The sequence below is a fragment of the Sorghum bicolor genome, chromosome 8 (genome assembly GCF_000003195.3).
Source record: "Sorghum bicolor cultivar BTx623 chromosome 8, Sorghum_bicolor_NCBIv3, whole genome shotgun sequence".
In the NCBI taxonomy this organism is placed as follows: Eukaryota; Viridiplantae; Streptophyta; class Magnoliopsida; order Poales; family Poaceae; genus Sorghum; species Sorghum bicolor.
Window position 1 is genome coordinate 12,289,027 of NC_012877.2, and position 23,698 is coordinate 12,312,724.

General features: G+C 39.0%; 2 protein-coding genes across 4 annotated transcripts; one reads left to right on the forward strand and one right to left on the reverse strand.

The window, feature by feature from the left end:
* LOC8058156 (la-related protein 6B) lies at positions 1,053-8,923 on the reverse strand. The gene is made up of 10 exons (XM_002443014.2): positions 8,319-8,923; positions 5,386-5,467; positions 4,907-5,001; positions 4,674-4,745; positions 4,512-4,591; positions 4,331-4,427; positions 3,120-3,167; positions 2,966-3,034; positions 2,553-2,693; positions 1,053-1,751 (listed from the first exon to the last, which is right to left on the reverse strand). The coding sequence occupies exons 1-10, from the start codon at positions 8,742-8,744 to the stop codon at positions 1,392-1,394; spliced, it is 1,470 nt and encodes a 489-aa protein (XP_002443059.1). The 5' UTR covers positions 8,745-8,923; the 3' UTR covers positions 1,053-1,391.
* Positions 15,644-23,569, forward strand: LOC8058157 (outer envelope pore protein 37, chloroplastic). 3 transcript variants are annotated; one of them, XM_021446228.1, is made up of 8 exons: positions 15,651-16,111; positions 17,741-17,887; positions 18,200-18,259; positions 20,011-20,100; positions 21,912-22,082; positions 22,157-22,251; positions 22,870-22,990; positions 23,209-23,569. In XM_021446228.1, the coding sequence occupies exons 1-8, from the start codon at positions 15,710-15,712 to the stop codon at positions 23,338-23,340; spliced, it is 1,218 nt and encodes a 405-aa protein (XP_021301903.1). In that variant the 5' UTR covers positions 15,651-15,709; the 3' UTR covers positions 23,341-23,569. The 3 variants fall into 3 exon arrangements, with proteins under 3 accessions (XP_002442012.1, XP_021301903.1, XP_021301904.1); XM_021446229.1 differs by lacking the exon at positions 18,200-18,259; XM_002441967.2 differs by lacking the exons at positions 17,741-17,887; positions 18,200-18,259 and having other exon boundaries at positions 15,644-16,111.

Sequence of the window (23,698 nt, forward strand, 5' to 3'; positions counted from 1 at the left end):
CAACGAGCCCGCCGTACCACCGTCGTCGCCCGGTGTCGCCGTTCCGGGGCCAAATCCGGGGGCAGGGGGCTCAGATTCACACTCCCAGGCCCCCAGCTAGCGCGCCACCACCGCCGGTGGCCGGCCTTGATGGAGCCGGTCGTCACTAGGGCCGGTGGTTGGCAGGAGCTGAGGCTCCTCGCGCTGCGGCGCCCGCCAAGCGCCGGATCAAGGCCAGAGATCACCGGATTCGATTTTAATTAAAGTTTATATTTTATAATAAAAGACGTTTTCTTCTTTACGCACAGTTTTCAAATTATGATCTGCTCTTTGATTTTTGGCCTTTTCCTTTTTATAGCTGTTGTATGCTCAATTGTCCATGATAAATCCCGACATGTTGCCTCTTGGTCGTGCAAAGTTATAGGCAGGCTAAGTGCCATCCTTTTCCTAATTTGATTTTTTTTTAACGTTTGGAGCACGGTTTGAAGGTGTAAATAGATAGAGATAATTTTCAAATTGAACGGATCGACTTTGGAAACCATAATCTAAGTAGAGATCAGAGTTGAAGAAAAAAAATATTATGGACTAAAGCCTATACGAACTAGATAGGCGGAAAGAAAAATACCTGGTGAACTATAATTTTTATAATTATATATTAGGCAAAGATTAAATCGATGAGCCCAGACCTTTGGAAATGTGAGGCTGCTATCAGTCTCCGACACAAACTCATAATTGGCTCCGGCAGAAACCGTGTACACGTTTATGAAATCGAGTATACCTATTTTGTTTTTTTATTTTTTTGGTTGGTTAGTTTTTTGGCCGAGTAGCATAGTGTTTATGACCAAATAGTATATGTTTTTAATATCACCGGATAGATGATTACTTTAGAGTATTGATAGTCCTTTTTTAGAAGAACTGAGTCACAATTTCAAATGTTTAACTAAATATAAAAATAGAATTGCATCACTTTCTAAAAGGTGGCAGTATAACGTAAACACATAAGCTCATACATGAAAGATACACAGCGAAACTAAACCACCGACAGCTCGAACCAAAATGATGAAACAGCGGACTAACTCATCACACTTAGTGCTTGTTTGATTGCTCATGTACTCACCTCAAGTGTTGTAAGTGGACATCCAAACAAAGCCTATGCTCTCATTCCTTGTCCTCTTCTATGATAGATACCAATCTTTCAAAAAAAAATGGTAGATACCCTGTTCCCAACGACCAAATTGCCCAGGCACACAAATATAAATAGATGGTAACACACGAACCAAACCATCTGGTTTTGGCAACACCAACTCACTGTATCCGCAACGAAGTTTCACGCACAAATACTCCCACCAATGATATACAAGCATATGAGCAGCAATCCGCATGCCCCTCACCACCAACACTAGTCCATTACATCAAGACTCACCAACAGCACACAAACCAGGTAGCACAGCTTGTGGCTTCCCCCTGCCCATGGTGAAACCCCGGGTGCCATCAGGCATGCGGGGGCCTGGTGGAAGCTTGTTGGCCCCAATCGGCAGCTGCGGGTACTGCTCGGGCTTGGTTATCAGGTTATGCGGTGGAGTGCCAACAGGGTGGGGGCTGCCACGGTTCCCACCAAGGTGGTTGTTGCCATGGTGATTGTAGTGCTGCTGGTTGTTCTGGTGGTGCTGGTTATTGTTATATTGATGGTTGCCACGCCCACGCCCTCTGCCACCGCGGCCGCGCCCTTTGCCGCGTTTGGGAACTTCTTTGTCGTTGAAGTTCTCATCAAACTGCACACAGCCCAAAGCATTTGTTATTGAAAGGCTTTCCTTGTCATTGAAGTTCTCATCAAACCGTACACAGCCCAAAGCATTTGCTATTGAAAAGCTTTATCCCCTATGAGACTTTCCAAGGATCAGAGTCATGACAGACACGATGCTATTCAAGTCTAAGAACTGAAAAGCATCCAAAATGTCACAATCCTGTTATATCCAATCGAGCTAAGGCAGGTACATGATCTATTACACGGAACAATAAGATAATGAACTGAACCCTCTGAATAATGTCACAAGCAGCAAGGTAAAAATTTAAACTGAGCATAGATTGCTCCTAACTTGGGCTTTGTTTTTGCACAGGTTGTCCATAACTAAAGCTAAATATATACTGCAATATTGAAATACATCAAGCAAGAAAAAAAATAATGCCCTAGATCCTTCTTTGAACACTACATACTACATGATTCCAAATGTAGGTTGTTTCAGGATTCTATCTGGTCAAACATTTTCAACTTTGCAATCAATATATGGGACATTCACAACACATGGTTGATCTTTACCAAATGCATCATGGAAAATACTTCCATAAGATATAATTCACTATTTAGAATGGTATATTTTACAAATGTTGCAAGTTTTTTTTGTCATATAGAAGGCCATGTTACTGTCCTAAACGACCTATATTTGGAATCAGATGGTATCTAACATGAGTATAAATGCACTTGTATTCAGTATGTATAAATTTTGGGATGAACTCCTTTTGCTCTAATCTGTTTTTGGGATTCAGAAAAAGAAGGCATAACAACAGTATCTTACCAAGTGTTCTGGCAGTACATCTAACAGTTGAGAGGATTCTTCAAACAATTTCTCGTTTGAATGGTTCGAAGTGGAGACATCCTCCTCACCATTTCCATCAGTTTCATGCACACCTTTTTTGCCTTTGCCTGCCCCCTTCACCTAAATCAAGAAACATTAGAAGTAAGTCTACAATAACAACGGGGCATGTAAGTTTCAAAAATTTGGGAACTAAACAGCAGTTTAGGATGAAGACATGGATCTCATCTAGGGTTTAATCATAACTGGTTCCAGAAGGAAAGAGAGATTTCAATTTGATCATGTAGAGGAAAACAGGTCACTCATCGAACAAAACAAATTGTTACTGATTTAAACATACAAGATGCACCAAAAGGTGAAATCCCCCAAAGCAGAGTTATACAGTATATGATTACCGTGCAAGTATTCAGCAAACGAACTCTAAGCCCATTTCTCCAGTTTTTCTCATCATTAAGCTCCAAAATCTTCATGAAACCAAATAATGTTAAGAACTTGTGTAAACTGCATATTTACTGATGCAAACAATCTAAGACATGAACTGATACATACTGCCTTCTCAGCATCCTCAGGAGTTTCGTACTCCACGAAAGCGTGCAGCTATTTCAAAGGAAAAATATCAACTCATTAGTAAATATATATGCAGCAAAAGTAATTAAAAAATATTCAAGTTTGGATTGATAACTTCAATCATGTAACACTTGTAACGATCTATTTTCACAAAACCGTAACACGATCAGAAATTAGAGGAAAAGAATTGTTCCAGAGTACTACCACAGGCATAGGTAAACAATTTTTTTATCAGTGAAGGGAACTGGAAAGTTCTTGACTATACCAATGAATCGTTTTCATCCTTCCTAATGGACTTCCTTTGGTACCTAACTTAAATCAGTTGCCACAGTAGAAGATTACAGTGAGCAACTCAACTCAATTAAAACACGTTTTCAAGAAAAACTAAACTAAAACACTGCCCACTTCATGAAAACTATAAACTCCTATGCTACAATTATTCCCAAATAATGAACTTCATAGATAAGTTTTCCAACGGAAAGCGTCAATGTTAATGAAATGTAGAAATCACAAAAGCACTGATGAACCCACAAAATGATGCCCATGAGTTAAAGTGACAAGCAAAGAATATGTAACTGTGAGTGGAAATATTAAGCTAAAAAGGATTGTAGACTAGAGAGAGTATGGGCAGTGGACAGTACATATCTGTAGTTGATGCTAAAAAATTTCCCTTTGATAAATGTAGCAGTACAAGTAATATTTTATTTTAGAAAAGTAATGTTCATCCTCTGGAAAAATTTGGTGCACCATAGATGCACATGATTTGTTTGGCTCACAACATGTTAAGAATTTATTTGGAAGATTCTGACAGATACAAATGGGCCTATTTTTTATTTTTAACCCTTTTTTTGAAAAATATTCACATTCTTATTTGCGTGTTTGGACCCCGAGCGTCGGTGCCATGGGCCATAGCGCCGAGCTAACACGTCTCGGCACCAAGGGCCATGGCGCCGAGTTTCAAGGCCCGTGTGGCGTGGCCAATCTACATGGCGCTGGCATGGCCGAGGCTTGGCACCATGCCACCAACCCCTGGGGCCCAAAGATGCAAATAAGACACCCAGGGGTATAAATGTGAACATTTTTCAAAAAAGTGTTAAAATTTTTTTAAAAAAAAATCAGTACAAATGATTACAGGATATGTAAGAAAAATACTAAACAGTAATATAATACTTAAGCAGGGAATTAGCAGTTACCTTGTTAGCAAAAAGCATATCTAACTTGGCAGATCTATTAGTTGCAGGACCAGTGCCATTTGGAGTCTGAGGATAGCAAGTTCGGATTGAAATCACACTGGAACATGACAATATATTACTTTTTTAATGATCCTGGGAAGGAAAAAAGATGAAAGTATTGCCATGTTGCAAATAACCATACCTGCCAACAGCTGAAAATATCTTCTTAAGATTCTGGTAGGAGGGATCACCAGGAAGATTTTCTGCAACAACAATCCGGGACTACAAGAGGAAACCAAATGGATCAGTGTGCAATCTCAAAATTACAAAATAAAACAAGTGACGCAGAGAAATCAGTTAATACCTGGAGCTCCTGCAAATCAGATTCTGTAAATGGCTCCTGCCGTTTGACTCTCTTACCATCATCACTTACAACCTGAAACATGACATATTTAAGCAAATATAAATGAGGTTTGCTACAAAATCGTACCTATGAGTTGATATTTTACACCTTCATATGAAGTAAAGTTGATGCTAAAAGCGAAGAATCATGCTGACTTCAAATGACAGTAGGGAACAGAGAATGAATAGACTCACAAGTTTTGATGAGGTTCGGAGAGCCGCAGCAAGCATCACATTGTTATGCACGGAAGCTTTTACTTTCTTAAAACCAGCAATTACTGATATTGGCACTGTGATTTGTAAACAAGGAAAATTAGTCCTGGGATATATACAGTTGTTTTCCTGCTTGACCAAACAAGATTCCTACACTGTTGAAAACGTCAGGGCAGCCCTTGTAAACTAGCATACAAGAAATCACCAATAACCACTGTTTTTCCTCTTTTTGCTTTAGAAACAAAACTTGATTTTCTCTTCGCTAGAGAAAGACATAGAAACGAAACGGAACAAGTATAAGTAATCATCCATTCAGCTTAAAGTTGTTTTCTCCAGCAATTTCTTTGGTTTTTATTTTTTATTAAAAAAAGACACTAGTCGGAAAGGAACACGTGGATCCCAATCATCCTAACATGAAGTGTCCTCTAAACTTGCAGCTCAGCTACAAATATACAACTCACCATATCCCTCAGGATCCTTGGTAATGAATCTCATCAAATGTTCTGTAGTTGCAAGGTTGATGTCACTAAAATAGTATTCCACCTACAAAATAGCATTATGCAAATTGTATGCTAAGTTAACCAAATAATACTAGTAAAAATAGCAGAAAAAGGAAAATGATCCTAAACAACTAAAACTAAAAAGCACTATCCACTTTGTTTGGATCTTCTCTAGCACTTCAAATAATTTTTGCCTTTTGAAATTCCAGCTCATCACAGAATATTTTAAATTTGACGTCATTATTAGATAGCTATATGTCAAATCATTACAACAACAATTGTGTTGGCATATCTCCAAGAACTGCACTCACAAAACAATACAGCAGCATACTGCACCACAACTCCAGCCGAATCTCCTGGATACCAATCTACATGTGATAAATAACAAGGCACTATGACTGATAAACAAGTTAAAGATCTTCACAATAGAGCATCTCCAACAGTTCAGTAAACCCACTCCGAATCTTGTTTATCTGGCACGATAGAGAAAGACCACATTCCAACAGTTCCTTATCCTAACTCCCAACTTTTTTTGCGCTCAGGAAAACAGAGGCATCCACTTGGAAAGATACGCGGATGACCAATACTGCCTGTCTGTTTTTTTTTTCCTCAGAACTCTCCATTGCCGCTGACTGCCGCTGCCGCCTGGTGGTTCACCGGAATTGAATCTCTGGCCACTATTTTCAGATCTGAGAATACTCAGACAATGGAGATTTTATTTTGCAGGTTCTGGGTGTGAGTTATGGTGCCAGGATAGCAGCCACGGCCAGGGTGCCGCCACCACCTGGGAGGTTCATCGGAATTGGATTCCCGGCTGTAAACCAATCAATCAAGGATCCTTTCCTATTCAGTACAAAACAATTAAGAGAACCTTGCTGAATCTATCACTCCACAAAAGGCAGGGCGCATGGCCAGGATGGCTGGTGCAGCCGCATGCCAATCAATCAAGGATCCAGAAGACTTGCCTAAACATGTTGCTAACACCTGCCACTATTTAAAAATCTGAGAATACTAGGAAGTAGAGCAAGCAATGAAGAAGGTTCTGGGTGTGAGCTAGGTTGTTGGGATATCCGGCCACAACAGCGAGTTATTTTGTCCAAGCCGGTTTGTATGGGAGACAACAGACAACAACGTGTACGTTTTTATGATTTTAGTAACGAACAATAGGGAACTGTTGGTAGATCATATTCTTTTCGTACCCAATAGTTTTTAGAAAGGTTCCAAAACCAGGTTTTTAGGAGTCAATTTTTTAGATACTGTTGGAGATGCTCTTAAGGAGCCTACGGAAAACAAAAATTGGACACTACTATCAAAACATCAAGGGAAGATAGGGTATAGATATTGTGATTTTTCATAGTGCTTCCATACCAGTCCATTTGATTAAAAAAAGGCATGCTTGCAAAAAAAAATGTACGACAAAGAGCTAGCAGGTGAAACTAACAATACTTGGACATAACATATTCTAACTAAATCTAAGTTATCAAAATTTAGTCTTAGAAGTTCAACTGAACATGGAAACAAGGAATTCACTCAAGTTGGAATGTTTGTGGTGTTAGAAGTTTTAAATGTCTGAACAATGACCTGAACACAATCATAGGAGTTGCATCAACAAAAGATAATGGGAAGTAAAAATATGACAAATCATGAGCAGTTGAAAAAGTACATTGCACAACCAAAACATGAACAGCATGGTGTCAACTACTCCCTCCGGTCCGCTTTGTAAAGCATTTGGAGTTTTGAAAAAAAAAAATCCGATAAATAAGGCGTATGGGTCATCCAAGGCATCCATCAATGGAGAGAATTAATTTTCACAGGAGCCTAAACGTGCTTGCATGGCACCATGCAAACTAGTGGTACGACCCCCGTTGCCTATGTCTCGTGCACTTCCTGGAGTAGTACGCTGGAAATAGCGTCCATGTGAATTCCATGGAGGCCGTGCACTGATTCCGAGCGGCAGGCTCGCAGAGTAACTCAACAGCACGAGGATCAAACTCCATCCCAAAATGTAAGTCATTTACATAAATAGCTTTTGATATGCACCTAGATATTCGCTACGCCTAATGCACAGTAAAAAAAAACTATGTATCTAGAGAAGCCAAAACGAATTGCAATTTGGAACGGAGGGAGTACCAACCATCTTATAATATGGGCATACTTTTTTATCTACCTCCCCCATACTATAATAATTCCTCTGGTCACAAATAATAAGTCCATCTAGATTGGTCCTAAGTCAAACATTTCTAACTTTGGCTTGCAATATCTAAAAGAATATATTATATCAAATGAATATATTTGTAGAAGTTATTCTCATAATAAATCTTTCAAGGTCAATCCATATAAAATTTTCATATCGGTAGTCAAACTTTACGACAAACCTAGATGAACTAATATTTGTGATTAGAGAAAGTACTAGATTTTCCTGGAATATTACTTTTCCCATTCATAAAAAACAACATTCTGCAGATAGGATCTAGGGATGAATCCCTCAATCTAAAGCATAACTACAACAGATGGTTGGCTACATGGCTTCTTAAATCTTTCAACCGCTTGATAGTATCAAAGGCAACATATCAATGACATGCTCCAAAGGAGATCATTAGCAGGCAAAACCAGAATGTATGTTCAGAACATTCAGGTCAACACCCAAATGCCAGTACTGAGACAACTGAGCACTGCAAGTTATTATTAGTGATACCACGTTGATTCCAACAAATAGAATTGAAGTATTGACCAATACTAACTTCAAAATTTCTTGTATATATACGCTCAAAACAAGCATAAACCCGGATTCATACCAGTAAAAGACTAAGTCTGAAACCTAATTTAGTAACAAATTCTCGCATATGCTTTCATATCGGCTTGGTCTGAACATATAACCGGAAAACAACACCTACCTGCTTGGTGATCTTGTGCACCACCTCGTCGTCGAGCCCATCCACCACCGGCTCCGCCTTCACCGCGGCGGGCGGGAGCATCTCCGCTTCCGGCTCAGGCTCCGGCGCCTGCTGCTCCTTGGCAGCAAATCCGCCGCGTCCCGCCACAGGCGCGTAGTACTCGAACGGCCGGGGCGGCGGCGCGGCGAAAAAGGCAGCCCGCGGAGGCGGGGGAGGCGCGGCGAACATGCGGATCACCTGCGGCGGAGGCGGCACCACAACCGCCGGCGCCGGCGACGGCGGCCCCCGTGGCACGAACTCCGGCGCCTGCGCGTTGAGGCGACTGGACGAGCCGGTCCTGGGAAGGGCCACGGGCCGCTCGGCAGCCGGCTCCGCGGCGAACCAGCCGGCGGCGATCTGATCAGCGGGCCCGTCCATCTGCGGCATCTGGGCTGGGGCTTGGGTACACGGCCGGTGCCGGAGCGACAAGATAGCGGCCGCTACTGCTGCTAGCTCTCGTTGTAGGCGCGCGGATGGAAGCTCCCTAGCAGCAGCGGCGGCGGTGTGGGGGTACAAGGGAGAGCTTGGGTAGTGGCGGAGAAGGGGAGTTCTCAAAAGGGTAGGGTTCCGACGAGGTCGGATATTTATAGCGCTGACCCTCGCGGGGTTCACCCGGCGGAGACGCGGCGGCGACTTTGGGTGGTCCCTGGGTGCGCCCGGTGTACGCGAGGTGGGCATGTAGCCGTCCGATAAGCGTTGATATTCGTGTGTCGTGATACTGGTGTTTAGGCGCGGTCCAGGCAAGCAATCATGTGTGGAAGGTTCATGCTTGTCATTTGAATGCAATTTTTTTTTAGAAAATTTTCAATTCCGGCCTCTAGTTTCGGGCCTTGTTTACCTCCAAAAAATTTTGCAAAATAAAAATATTAGTACTTTCGTTTGTATTTGACAAATATTGTCTAATAATAGACTAACTAGACTAAAAAGATTTGTCTCGTCAATTCCGACCAAACTGTGCAATTAGTTTTTATTTTCATCAATATTTAATACTCCATGCATACGTCTAAATATTCGATGTGACGGGGAATCTGAAAAATTTTGCAAAATTTGTGGTGAAGAATCTTGAAAAAAAAAATTTGGAAAAACTAAACAAGACCTCCATTACTTAACTATGTTAGCTAAATTGCTCGACACCAAGGGCCTCTTGGTTCATGGCCAAACTTGCCTGGAGCTCTTGGTTGGCGCCTGTGCAATTGGAACGCACGCGCGTTTCGACAAACAGCAGCGCTCGCATGAACAGCAACATACGTTGCTGTGACTTTTGCAATCTACTGTATTTCTCTAGTCTAGTTTCATCCTAACGTTCAATCTTTCTCCCGTTTAAATTCTGGGTTAATGGGCCAATTTAGATTCTACGAGCTTTTTTTCTTTTTGGGGATAGCGAATTTGTGGGAGATAAAAAGGGAAAGAGATAATTTGACATCCAAATAGATGTAGAAGTACTATTTTAAAAATTCATATATCTTCCTATGTTCCATAATACTTTATACAGGATTAATAATTCAATCCATAGAAAAAATAAAAAAAAATCGTTATGAAATTTAAAAAAAAAACTAGAAAAATGAGTACATCTCATTTGTTGAGATGCAAATAGCTAATATAAAAACACATATGGTTTTTGTTCTTCAGTACCAAAATAATTGTCAATAAATACCCAGTTTAAAACTTTAAACTAACACATTATAAACTTTATACTGCTAGGTTCAAAATTTTAACTCCGGATTTTTAAACTTTTAACTAACATTACAAACTTTCTACTTTTAGGTATAAAACTTTGAGCTATGATGTTTAGAACTTTGTGTTTCTAGGTAAACTTTCAACTATGCAACTACAATTTTAAATTGCTACTTTTAAAACTTTAAATTATCACATTAATTAAAAACTTTATAATACTCAGTTGAGAACTTTAAACTAGATTTTATAAACTTTTGATCCACGATAATATAAACTTTGTACTAATATATTCAAGATTTTGATCTATCACAATATAAATTTTGTACTACTAGTTTCAAAACTTTGCACCCATAATTTATAACATTTAAAAACTATGATACTTCAAACTCTGTATTTCTAACTTCAAAACTTTATACTCGAATTATAAACTTTGAACTATCAAATTATAAAATTTGTAATGCTAATTTGAAAAGTTTGAATTATCAAATTATAAACTTTGCACTACTAGGTTCAAAACTTTACACCTAAAATTTATAAACTTTCAACTATTAAATTTAAACTTTGTACCACTAGGTTCAAAAAACTTTGAACTATCACATTATAGACTTTGTATTGCTAGGTTCAAAACCTTACACCTAGAATTTATAAACTTTAAACTATTAAATTACAATGTTTGTATCAATAGGTTCAAAACTTTATAATACAAGATTTAAAACTTTATACTCCTAAGTGCAAAACTTTATCATCACGAAAATTATTTCAAAATATATCCAACGTGGATCTACTTTTGTAGGTCTCGTCATAATGAACATAATGGTGCAAACGAAATTAAAAATAGATGCTTGACAAAAAAGTTATTGCATTTTAAAATTTTATGTACTATATGTATATTTCGTATAAATATGATCTAACACACTGATGCACCTCCCACCCCCTTCCTCGCATCCACCCTCTATGAAAAGAAAGAAAACAAACCCAAAATATAAAATAGATACCTAAAATTAAAATAGAAAGTGAACACGTACTACTCGTGAAATGGATACCTAAAATACAAAGTGAACATGTACTACTCGCGATCAGTGAAAGTAAAAAAAAAGAAAAGGAAAACGTAAGAATTGTGAAACTCGTCACGTCTAACTTCCGCGCATTACTACGGATAACTAATATTTTATACTAAAAACACATGAATCGCACGATAAAATAATAAATATTATAAAATTAAATATCAATATTAAAGTGCCATTTAATCTAAAAATGAAGTTTCTGAAACTAACTCAGTCAGATGAAACGTGGCGTCATAGGCTCACATAATTATATAACGATAATTTAAAATTTAAACGTATTTTGGGTTTTTATGGCATAGTTTTTATACTACATTTCCATCCACTTTTGTATTGATAATTTGATAGTCATTCATATTTCAAGCATTCATAATAGAATGACAAAAAAAAAGTTTATACAGGTCCATCAATTCTTCTGGCCAAATAATATGCTTGATCCGTTTAAGGAAAAGCATCTAGCTATGATCGTAGTTGTTTGTTGCAACAAAAAAATATTATCACAATAAGTAAAGCAATGAAAATGGTAGTTGTGTGCATTGCAGCATTAAGTAATGCAAATCAAATGAAAATGGCAATTATGTGCATTGCAGCATTGGTAATCAGGCATAGAATTACACAGATTTACAATTAATCATAAAAGAGTGACAAATGGTAGTTGTTTTGTTAATTACATAAACATAGACATAAAATATCATAACTTCTGTATATCTTATAAACATTAAAAAGATCTAAATGCATAGGGAGACATGTCTCATATGGTTCAACCATAAAATTTGTCAGCCGCTGTTACATCGAGACATGGCAAGGGGGTAAGTTGCCTATTCCTTCTTACTGCCTGAACCTCGGCTATATTGGCAACTAACTTACGTCCATATTTGGTGCTCGCATTTCTCGGTTGTAGGAGTTTGGAAGACTCACCATTAGTGCCATTAAAAATTAGTGCCAACTACCAAAAGTTAGCTAGAGAGTAGACATAAATCAATCTTAGCTCAAGGCAATAGGAGTGTGTTTGGTTTGCGTCCAAACCTGGCTTTTTGCTTGAATGGGCCAGGTTTGGGGTGTTTGGTTGCCTGGCCAACCCCTGAAGCCAGGCTCTATCTGGCCTACCGTACAGCCAGAGTCAGGCCCAAGTAGAAACACTAGGTTGGTGTTTCTTCTGGAGCCAGGCTCCAGCTGGCTCTGTGATTCATTCATGTCACTTCCTGGTCTTCACTCCCTTCTCTTTCGCTACTAGTCCTTTTCACCGGTGGTGACTAGTCAGCCGTGGTGGTGTTCGATAAAATATGTGAGAACCGATAACATTACCAGAAGAGAGAAGAGGTAATTCTGTGCAAAACAAAATAGACAACCAAACACACCCAATGCTAGCCAGGCTAGTACAATGTACACAACCAAACAACTACGAATTGGCCTAGTTAGAACAGGCTAAAGCTAGCCTGGCTTAGTTTTGCTAGCCAGACTTGTATAGAAAATAAACCAAGCACACTCTAGATGTTTTCCTATAATAACAAAATTATAGGTTCTAGTTGTTTATTAGTACAAACCATCCCTATTTACCTTGAAATATTTTTATTATCAGCCAACATATATTAATATTACTATTAGCCATAATTATAAATCCAACAAATTTAGGCAAGTTCAAAAAACAGATCTGGTACATATTATAGGGGAACAAGCCTTGTTTAGTCTTTGCCTTATTGTTTTCTTCATGTTGGTGCACACAGATATGTGAGGAAGATCAAGGCAGACAAACTCTATATACAATAGAAAAAAGTTTTTCATTAAATTATAAAACCTTCTAAAAAGCTGCAACATCATTACGAATAGTCTAGACACCTATTTTTCTTTAATCTGCATGCTTCACCCATGTTCTGTAGTCCCGCTAAAATAGAATATTTTGTTTAAAGATGGAGAGGTAATGCAAGTGGAGTTTAAGAAACCATTGCGATAAGAAGACTCGCATTCAGAGGTCGTACAAGTGCATGCACCCCGGTGAAAAAATGTCAAAAAACCATTACCTTAGTTAACCTTGTGCATTTTGCCTGCAACTAAAGGAGTGTGAGATAATGTAACAACAACCTTACCCCGTGACAAAGGAGTGAGTAGTGGTGTGGTATTGATGGTAGTGGAAAGATGATATGATACCTTCACGGAGGCCACCAATGGCTTAGGCCATCCTCAATGGGAGTTTCATGTCACAGTTTCCAACACATCAATATTTTGGAAACAGTGCATAAGAGTTTCATGTGGATGAAACTCTCTCTACTCCTATGAAACTCTTATCATCTCTCTCTTCATTAATATAGCGCCACATCAGCATATTTAATGTGCATGAAACTCTAATGAAACCCCATTGAGACTGGCCTTATGCATTCTAGGCTCTGGGAAACGACCGTCGGCCCATCGCCTACATTTCTGCTAAGCAGAGCCAAGGACTATCTCTACGCCAGTAGAGTTTACCTACCGACCCTAACTAACTTCCAAATACCTCAAGCATAGATGAGATATATCTTTCAAAGAAGACATCTTTTTTTGAATAAGCCAATTGATTTGGGACCTTCAGGTTCATTATTTTTCCTATTCAAAGATCAGGGATTTGTCTTGTGTTTTCACATCAAGAATTCTTCACATATGAAGATAAAGAGACGGAAAATCAGCTTAATACCAATTTCTGAAGAAAAAATGACTCCTAAACATATATGGCTAGCTAGTGATTTACGAATGAGAATGGGCTAGAACCCTGAGTTTTTCCTTATATAATGACCAAACACTCCTATAATATTGATAAAATGGTAACAACTCTTAAAAGCATGAGGCGGAAGTGAGGAAGCTTAAGGGGTGTTTGGGATCGCTTCGCTCTATGTTTTTCAACTCTGCTCTACGGTTTTAGCTCCACGCACTCAGTTCGAAGAAAAATGGTGGAGTTGTGAGAGCACTTAAAGAGGTACTCCCTCAATACCCATAAAGGAAGTCATTTAGGACAATGATATGGTCTTCAAAGCTTAACTTTGACTCCTTATTTTTATAAAAATATTTATCAAAATGTGGTATATGTATACTTTTATGAAGATATTTTTCATGATAAATCTATTGAAAAAAGTCTACACAACCCTCCAAAACTATCTAGGGTGGAATACTTCATCCCAAATTATAAAACCAGATATTCTACCCCCTGAACTTTCAAAACTGGTCAAATAATCTCTAGAGTGGTTTTAGAGTGTGGTTTTGTCTTTGTTTTTTTTATTTATTTATGCTAAATCTTTGAAAAACCATAATAAATCACAAAAAATCATAAAATAAAAAAAAATAATTTTGTTGGACTCCTGATGAGTAGATCTATATAGTGAATATATAATATGATATACTTTAGTACAAAGTTTTTCCTATAGCTTTAAATCTATTTTTTTCTGTAATTAATTCGAATAATTTATATATGTAGTTTCTATGGTCCAATTGTGGTAAAATTTTTATGGTGGCCTTATTATGGTATGCTTCAACTATGGTAAAAATTTTATACTCATTGGATCACATATAACTTAGTTATAGATAAAGCATAGATTTAACAAGAATAAAGCTAAATAAATCTATAACTAAGTTATACACGATCCAATGGGTACGAAACTTTTACCATAGTTCAAGTATACAATAACGAGCACACCATAAAAATTTTATCACAATGTAACTATAGGAACTACATATATAAATTATTCTTATCAATTATAAAAAAACATAGATTTAAAGTCACAACAAAAACTTCATTCTAAAGTATACCATATTATCTATATTAACAAAAACTTCATACTAAAGTATACCATATTATATATATTCATTGTGTAGATCTACTCATCAAGAGTCCAACAAAATTAAATTTTTTATTTTATAATTTTTTTGCGATTTATAATTATTTTTTAAAGATTCAACATAAATAAATAAAAAAGAAAAAGACAAAACCACACTCTGAAACCACTTTAGGTGGTTATTTGACCGGTTTTAAAAGTTCAGGGGTAGAATATCCAGTTTTATAGCTTGGGAGATAAAGTATTTCACTTTAGATAGTTTGAGGGTTATGTAGATTTTTTCTTAAATTTATTTATATGGTTTTTATATTTCCAAATTAAACAACTTAAAAGTTATTTACGATTTATATTCCTAATGTTTGACCAAAATCTTATCAAAATGACTTTTTTATGGGTATGTAGAGACTATTCTACAAACTTTAGTTTTTTGTGGAGCTGCTCTGTGGTAGAGTTTGTGAAACAAAATTTCTAAAGCAGTCCCAAACACCCTGTGTTACTTTGATGATGATCGAGGCTAATTAAGTTGAGGTCGGAAGAAAAAAATTTCTATCACACAACATACTCTCAAACAAAACGAGGCAAAATTCTGTGGAGGAAATCAAATGCGGCGCTTATAAGATGGATAACGTATTGGAGAATTTCATTTTTTTTAAAAAAAAGTGAGAGATTTTAAAAATTCTATTCAATCATCATATCATAATATTTCATTTTCTAGTATCATATCCTAGCTGGTTGAGCTTGTTGCAACGGACACCACGTGTCTTGTTCACTCCTTGCTCTTCTCGCCACCTCTCTTCTGTTACCCATCTCGCCGCATCGCATGGCGGCGCCGGCCCTCCTCCCTCCCCCTACCATGGACGAAGAAGGCGCCGCCCCGCCCGCCCCAGCGACCCCTTCCCCCGCCCCACCCCCACTCCAGCCGGAGCCGAAGCCCCCGCTCCTGCGCCGGCTCCCGCCCGTCCGCGTGACCTCGGAGTTCGACAGCGAACGGCGCCTCTTCTCCCACCGCCTCTCCTGCCGCGTCCTCGACGGCGTCGCCAAGCTCCGTCTCCGCATTAGCCATGGCGCTGGGGGAGGAGGGATCCCCTGGGGCCCGCCCGAGGTTGGGGTCCTGGCGCGGAACTTCTCCGTCGTCGTCGACCCCGCAACCCGAGGCGCCGTGCTGCGCGGCGCCGCCGACCTCGCTGGCTCCCTGCGACTGCGCGCCTCCCACAACACCAAGGTGCTGGCCTCTGATTGATTGCGCACCTTTTTTTCACATCGATTTTTGTTACTGACCCTTTTCTTAGCGTGTCGTGATGAATTGGGAATGATACCATACGGTGGTTCAATCAATTAGCTAAACTAGCACTAGCTTCCCAACATTTGGAAGCAAAGGGAACTGATAGGATTGTGTAATTATGAAATATGGAAACGAAAGACAAATGTGGCTAGGAATAAAATTTGACAAAAATAAATGGACCATATACAGAGGGACTTTGTGCAGCGCTCACCTTGCCAGGAACGACAGAATCGGGATACAGGGGTTTTAGCTGATTTTTAGTGTTGTACTTGTAGAAATATGAACTTCAGAAGTTAAAGTGGGCTCTTAAGTATTGGGAATTACTCTTGGAATGCTAGAAAACGGTAGTGGGCTAGACATTCTTGATTTTTTGGGGAGGGAGAATAAAGACACTTCTCAGTTCTTTCTTTATTGAATGGTTCTACTTTGTAAGAAATGCCGTTGCGGATTGACGTAGCTATTGATTATTGAAAGCCATGAGCCCATGAGACAATATTTCTTCCTCTAAAGTATGTTTCTATGAGGTTGGGTCAGTTCTACTGCATGTAGCTTGAAGATTGTTTGAGGGGCTTTGCTTCTGTGGCGTGTTACATTGTCAGTGCTCTCTTACTCGTGGTATGGCTGCACAAGTTGTATGTTGAGAGCTATTTCCTTGATGATTTCACAGCATGTAGGACCATGGGCACTGTAAAAAAAGTTGCTGTTGCACCATATGTTCATTTGAGAATATCAGTGTTTAGTGTTGAAAATGTACTTTGAAATAGTAAAACTTGTATGAGTCAGTGAGAATTTCCTACTCAATGGAAGGTTAAATGGGGATTGGAGAGCCCCTGCTCTATGTTGGAAATGTAGTGGGAAGTAGTTATGTAGGCTCAATATACTGATTTAACTATCGTATTTTTTCAAATACTCATGCCATGCTAAACAAAGCTGATATATTCATTAGATAGCTGATCCAGGCATATTTAGCGAAAAAAGCAAATAATTGGAAATCATATATTAGCTTGAATTATGTGGGATCTTTGATTCATGAAAACATGTAGTTCTGTCAGGAGTAGTTTAAAAGGCTTAAGAACAGAATGCTGATATGTTACCTTGATTCCTTGAGTAAGTAGGATCTTTCATTATTGGTAACATGTGGTTTTGTTACTTAAAAGACTGGTCCATATACCTATCATGTCAGTTGGGGGGATTTTGTGATTCTTCTCTAGATAAGCGGCGAACATGATGCAAACTATTGTTTCGTCGCTCTTCTAACAAAGCTGAATCCAAGTTAATAAGGGCATAGAGCAGATAAGGAATATTGAAAGCCTATTCTCTATTGTAAGTCCATGCGTTTGCAGCATACTTTGGTTGCCTGTACTTTATCCTTACTGTAGATTTCTGATTACAGAGACATTTTAGGTCTGTCTGATGGAAATTGTTTCCCATGTGTTATGTTTATTTTCTGCTCAAAATGGTTATGAAATTTTCATGGTAAGAGTTCTGAAGTTGGAAGTGACACCTGTTGTTTATATATGGCTCCATATAGAGTACCATGTGACTTTCTGAAACTGGCTTGTGTTTCAGAACTGCCAGACTGGAGAGCAATCATATATTCATGTTGGCTGTTCAGCACTCTGTTTATCTATGTCTTGCAACTATGAATATGACAAATCTATTGTTTCTTGCATTCAATTGGATAGGTGCTTTCAATTCAAGTACCACAGTAGAAAGGTGTGTTCTGTTCATTGAGATGTTTTTATTACCACTGTCATGTTTCCTATGATGAAATTTTAGGAGTATTTTCTATATTTCAGTCTATCCATTCATTCTATATATTGAGTATTTCTCTTCACCTTATTTCCATGTGCTTTTGTTCCTCATGTGATTTTTTAATCAAATCTAAAATAAAATCATATAGCATATATTTTGTAACAAAAGAAGGCCTTTTTACCTGTCCTTAGCATACATTAGTTATGTACTGGACTTGGAATGTGGAGTTAACTTCTATCAAAATGGAAACTTTGAACCATGGATACTTATCAGTTGTGGAGAGATGATATTTTGGTTGTTACTGAGCAGGGGCGGAGGCAGCTATCTGGCAAGGTACGGCAGCCGCCATACCTAAATTTTATACAAAAGAGTGAAAGACTATTATGTATATACGTGAAACACTATACACTACTGATGGATTTAATGGCTGAGCCGCTGTCTCCCATGTCTATTTTATTTGCTGATCACAAAGTAATATAAATATTTTGATAATATTCCAATAAATCCTTTCCTAATGTCCTTGTATATTTGATAGTTATATTATACGTGGTTTCCCATTATAAGCCGCCACACCTAGAAAATATTCCTACCTCCGCCACTGTTACTGAGCATTAAGTTGTCCATGAAACTGGCTTTGTATTTACTGCATCTTTACAATATTCAGTTGAAGATTTTTTGTACTAAGGTTGAGTCCACTGGAAAACCACCTCATTCTTTTTGAAAAGAATACTACATGCATTAGAATGGTTTCTTGTGTAAAAAAAAAACTGTTTTCCCCCTTCTCTACTTGGACATCTCTTTGACATTCTCTGGAATGCACAATAACTTGATAGTTTGTGTCATAAATGGAAACAAAATAAGGTCAAGGATTTACTTGTATTACAAAGTTCATTAACTATTTCAACAGGTGTATTGTTCATTTATCTCGTTCTGCAATATATTTGTGTTCAAATTGCAACTTCTTTTTTGGGCCACCAATCAAAGGAAGAATTGAAATTTCTTAGGGGCCCATGATTTCCAAATCAACTTCCATGGCTCCAGGTTTATGGATCCTACAAAAAAAAAAAAAAATGCTTGATAGGCCATCTTAGCTGAATGCCGTCCATCTCCAGGAAATCTCCACATAGGGCGTGTTTGCTTGCCTCGACTGTGCTGGCCCGTATGGATGAGTAGAGCCAGGGCATTCCCAGGCAGTCCAGACTAGTGAAACTTCTCTTGTTTGGTGGACTCATATCTGTTGGGCCTGGCTTTGTACAGATGCTGTTTGTTTGCGTGGAAGTGTTGTGGGCCAAACACCTCAGCCACCCCCGCTCATGTGATTATGGCTGAGAGGATGATGGAGTGAACCGTGCCTGGGAGAAACGAAACTGGATTTTGTTTCGCCGTGGCTAGGCTCCATGGTGCTTTAAGCACTGTGCTGCCGGGCTCTGGTGGGCATTCAGGCAAACAAACAAGGCCTCTTGCAGCCTGGGAGCCTGGCCCAAACAAACAGCCCCGTATATTCGTTCTTTGTATCATGTTGGACCTCCACCCATAATCTCAGATATCAAGATATTTGGACAGAGCAGCTACCGAAATGGCTTCCTGTATTTATCTTGAACTAGCAGCGATCAACTGAAACTTCCTGTACCCTGTCCGCTGATTGGTTTTGCATTTATAAGCAAGGCAAATAAATGTGGGCCAGGATCAGCAATGGGCTCTTCCAAACACTTTGTCCAAAAGAGAGTATTGCAGCCATCTCCAGTTACAGTAACAATTTTCTTCTTTTCTTAGATGCTACTCATTCAAGGTTGGTTTTCTGAGATCTGAGCTTACACATTGACTAATATCAGATAATATCATCATGCAATGATCAGATAATGCATTCTAGACTAGATTTGGTTTTTTGCTTTGATCTGCCTACTAAATGTTATAGCAGTAAAGATTTACCATTATATAGGCCATAGGGTAAATGTAGTGCTAAATCTGAAATTTATATTATATTCATTGCTCTCTCTTTAAAATATGAAATTGCACATCTTTGCCAGTATGTGACATACATTTACATTACTGCATAATATATGTTAGTGTGTCTGTTTTCTCAGGAGCAACAAGGAGAAGTGGCAATTACTGCGAATTTGAGAGATTCACCATGCAAGATTGAATTGTCATCTCTGGTTCCTCCTAATGCACTGGTCAGTATAAAAATTTTGAGCAGATTTTCAGGGCTGGGTTAAAACAAATTTTCCTCGCCACTATGCAGGGAAATAGTGTGTCCCTGGCAGTCAATGGCATGTCCTGGTAGCTGGAGTTGTTTTGACTTAGTGCAAAACCTGGTGGAGGTCTTCCCTCCAAGGGCGTTTTTTTTATTAGTGACCATATGAACACAATAGCTTTCGCGAAGCTTTAGTTCATCAGAAACATGCATGAGCATGAGTTGATTTCTTCCTCGAAAATGCAGGAGAGCTGCATCTCTTTGCATTAAGAAGAAGAAGAAGAAAAGGGCCCTTACAAACCCTTACAAACGCGCACAACACACCAATACAAAAAACAAAACAAAAATAAAAAACACAGTTCAGCAAAAACTTCACTCTACTTTACAAAAGGTTGCACAGATCACTGATGACAACAGACAAACATGACCCGACCAAGCCTGTGGGCTGTGGCTACTGTTCCCCATCCGGCACAAAGGCAAGGAGGTGGGAAACCCCTTTAGCCCCAGCCAAAAATCAGTCCAGTAGCTCCTTTTTAGCGAGCAATAAAGCTCCAGCTAAATTGGAGATGCGCCATCAAAGACACCAATTTATATATGAGTCTTTTTCGGGTTTGATTATCAATCAAGGATTCTGCCCTCTCCCACCAATCATCGAAACAGACATCGTTAACTTGTGGGGTTAGAGCCTTCAGGCTGAGCTTTTGCAGCAATGGAAACCAAAATTCTCTTGAGAAGAGGTAAGCAGAGCAAGTGATTGATCTATTCCTCATGTTGATTGCAGAGTGGACAGTGAAGAGGGTGTGGTAGATCTCGCCGTGCTAAATGATCAACTGTCCAGTACCTGTTATGCGCCACCAACCACATGAAAAACCGTCATTTTCCTGGAGCCCATGACTTCCAAATCCTCTCCTATGGTCTGAAAGGAATAGCACCCAGGAACATTCCTTCATAGGCCAACTTGGCAGATTATTTGCCATTAGTAGGAAGGCACCAAATATGAGAGTTGTCTAACTGGTTGTAAAATCACCTGACCAAGCACGTCGTAGAGGCCAAGATACTCAACAATCACTTCGACACTTAAAGCACCTTTGATGTCGGATACTCAACAGTAGTTCGTAAAGGCTTTTTGCACAGTCCTCTTGTTAGCTCTTCCTTTTCGGCACAAGTGAAAACAGCCGGGGTGCAAGATCAGCAATACATTGTCCATGCAGCCAGCAGTCCAAAATAATGTGGAGATGCCATTGCCAATTTCTGACACTACTGCCATGAAAAAAAAGACCTGCACACAGTCATGAACTTGAATTGTGAAGACGAACCAAAGTTGGTTAGCCTCAGTCTTTTGCAGCCAAATCCATCTCATCCTTAGGGCCCAGTTCAGATTTTGAACATTGGAAATTCCTAGTCCTCCAAGCTCAACTGGATGACATACTTTAGGCCAAGCTAACAAAGCAATGACCACTCTTAACATCTTTGTGCCATCTCCATAAGAAATTCATTCTAATTTTATCAATAGCTTTGAGTGCCGAAGGAGGAACTTCTATGGCCATCGCTAGATAGACTAGCATGGAACGGAGCACAAATTGACTAAGATCTGCCTACCAGCCCTTGTTAAAAGGTCAGCCTTCCATCCTGGAAGCTGATCAGCTAATTTATCAATGATGGGCTGGATTTGAGCCTTAGATAATTACTTTAGAGATAGAGGGATTCCAAGATATTTGTATGGGAATTCCAACAGCTGACATGCATGAGTTGATCACATTAAAAGAAATTAAATACATTTCTTTACTGTAGCCAAGAGCAACATTCTTCTTCCCAAATGGTGAAGTCTCAATTAAAGAGAAGATTTTGGATGAGGGTGACAGGATTTTGTCAGTAAATGGCCTTGTGAAGTCACATGTTTTGAATGGACTTTGCACAGCTGTGTATAATGACAATGCGATGAACATTAAATATCGCTACAAGGTAAGACTTGTCTCAGCTATTTTTTGTTTTACTTATATTACTATTTGCCACTCACAATGTTTCAATTTCTATAGGATGATGAAATATCATTTGTCCCCAGCATCTCGTTACCATCCAATACTCTGTCATTTGCATTCAAGCGCCAATTAACGCCTTTGGACAAGTTGAGGTAACTACAACATTGGCATGAATTTTGGTGGTCATTGTCTTGAACTTCAAACAGTTATATGGTTGCATACATCTCTAAAGTTGGGTAGAGTAGAAGTCTATAAATGCTGGAAGCACATATGAGGAATAAGTCTATGTCAAACCCTGCCGATTCAAGGTTGATGATATTGTGCCCCCTAAACTATCCAAAACCATGTAAACAACCGCCTGTCACAGTTTTAGAGGTGGTTTTGCCTACGCGGTGTGGCACTGTATGTGGACTACTGGACTCTGACATGGGCAAACTTCCCTATGGCATGCCAGATCAATCTGTAACTGCACATCACTCTAGTAATCCCTCTACTTCCATCACCTCTTTATTTCTCTCCATCACTGATGACAACCTGTTGAGGATGGCCCACATGTGCCACATAATAGCTAATTAATGCACCCCACTGACAAAACCACCTAGAGGGCTATTTAGGTTTTACATAGTTTGGGGCGTCACTACCTGGTTTAGTAGTTTAGTTGGTTAAGTAGATGAACCCAATGCCTCAGTTGCAATATTTGAGCCTGGACTCCGGTGAAAGATGATGTTTATGAGTTATCTAAACGAACTTACAGAGCTTTTTGTTGCCAGCTATTGGTACAATTTTGACACAAACTACTGGAGCGCCATCTACAAACACAAGGCTAACAAGCATCTCAAGTGGAAAGCTGGCTATGAGTCAGACAACAGGCTTGGATGGGCATCGCTTTGGGTAAGGCGTCCCCTCACATTTTATTGTTTATTTACAAGTAAGCCGCGTATGGACACCTTTGTTTTCTTTTCCTTTACTGTTTGCGACGAGCAAACACCTTTTCTTCTCTTTCTATCATTTGGTAGTCTAAGAGAGTTCCTGCAGTTATGTGTTGAATAATTGCTTATTTCTTTGCACCGGAACATACACTATCAACTGATGTAAAATCTGGCATGCAGGTTGGAGATGCTGGTGGCAGTACAAAGGAGGTGCCATTCAAAGCCAAAGTTCGCCTCACGCTTAAAGTTCCCCAGGACAATATGCGGAATTCAACTGTAGTGTTTCATGTGAAGAAAAGATGGGATTTTTAGTTTCTATGGGCTCAATTAGTGTTACATCATGCGCACATAAGCAAGCGTGTAATATGTTCTGCCAAATAAGAAATGGATGTAAATTTGTGATATGTTCTGTCAAATTGTTACACGCAAATGCTAGGGAGAAATCATGTGATGTTAAGAGAAGGAGAGAGATCCAATCTGATACTCTTTTCCAACAAGAAAAACAACATTCTAACCCAGATTAGCCATCAAATTATTTCTTTGTTAGCATCTCCAAGAGTTTTTAAACTCCTAATCTTATTTTTTTAGCAAAAAGAGGAAAACTCATCCTCCAACAACTTCCTGTACTAACTTAAAATCTTTTACCACGAACTTGTCCTGTTTGAGATCG

Excerpts from the sequence above, each read along its gene's own strand:
- LOC8058156 (XM_002443014.2), bottom strand. The coding sequence starts at position 8,744 with ATGCCGCAGATGGACGGGCCCGCTGATCAGATCGCCGCCGGCTGGTTC. Across the intron at positions 5,002-5,385 it reads CAAGGATCCTGAGGGATATG|TGCCAATATCAGTAATTGCT; the intron begins GTGAGTTGTATA and ends TACAAATCACAG. Across the intron at positions 4,592-4,673 it reads CTGATTTGCAGGAGCTCCAG|TCCCGGATTGTTGTTGCAGA; the intron begins GTATTAACTGAT and ends TTCCTCTTGTAG.
- LOC8058157 (XM_021446228.1), top strand. The coding sequence starts at position 15,710 with ATGGCGGCGCCGGCCCTCCTCCCTCCCCCTACCATGGACGAAGAAGGC. Across the intron at positions 16,112-17,740 it reads GCGCCTCCCACAACACCAAG|AACTGCCAGACTGGAGAGCA; the intron begins GTGCTGGCCTCT and ends CTTGTGTTTCAG. Across the intron at positions 17,888-18,199 it reads TCAAGTACCACAGTAGAAAG|TTGTGGAGAGATGATATTTT; the intron begins GTGTGTTCTGTT and ends GATACTTATCAG.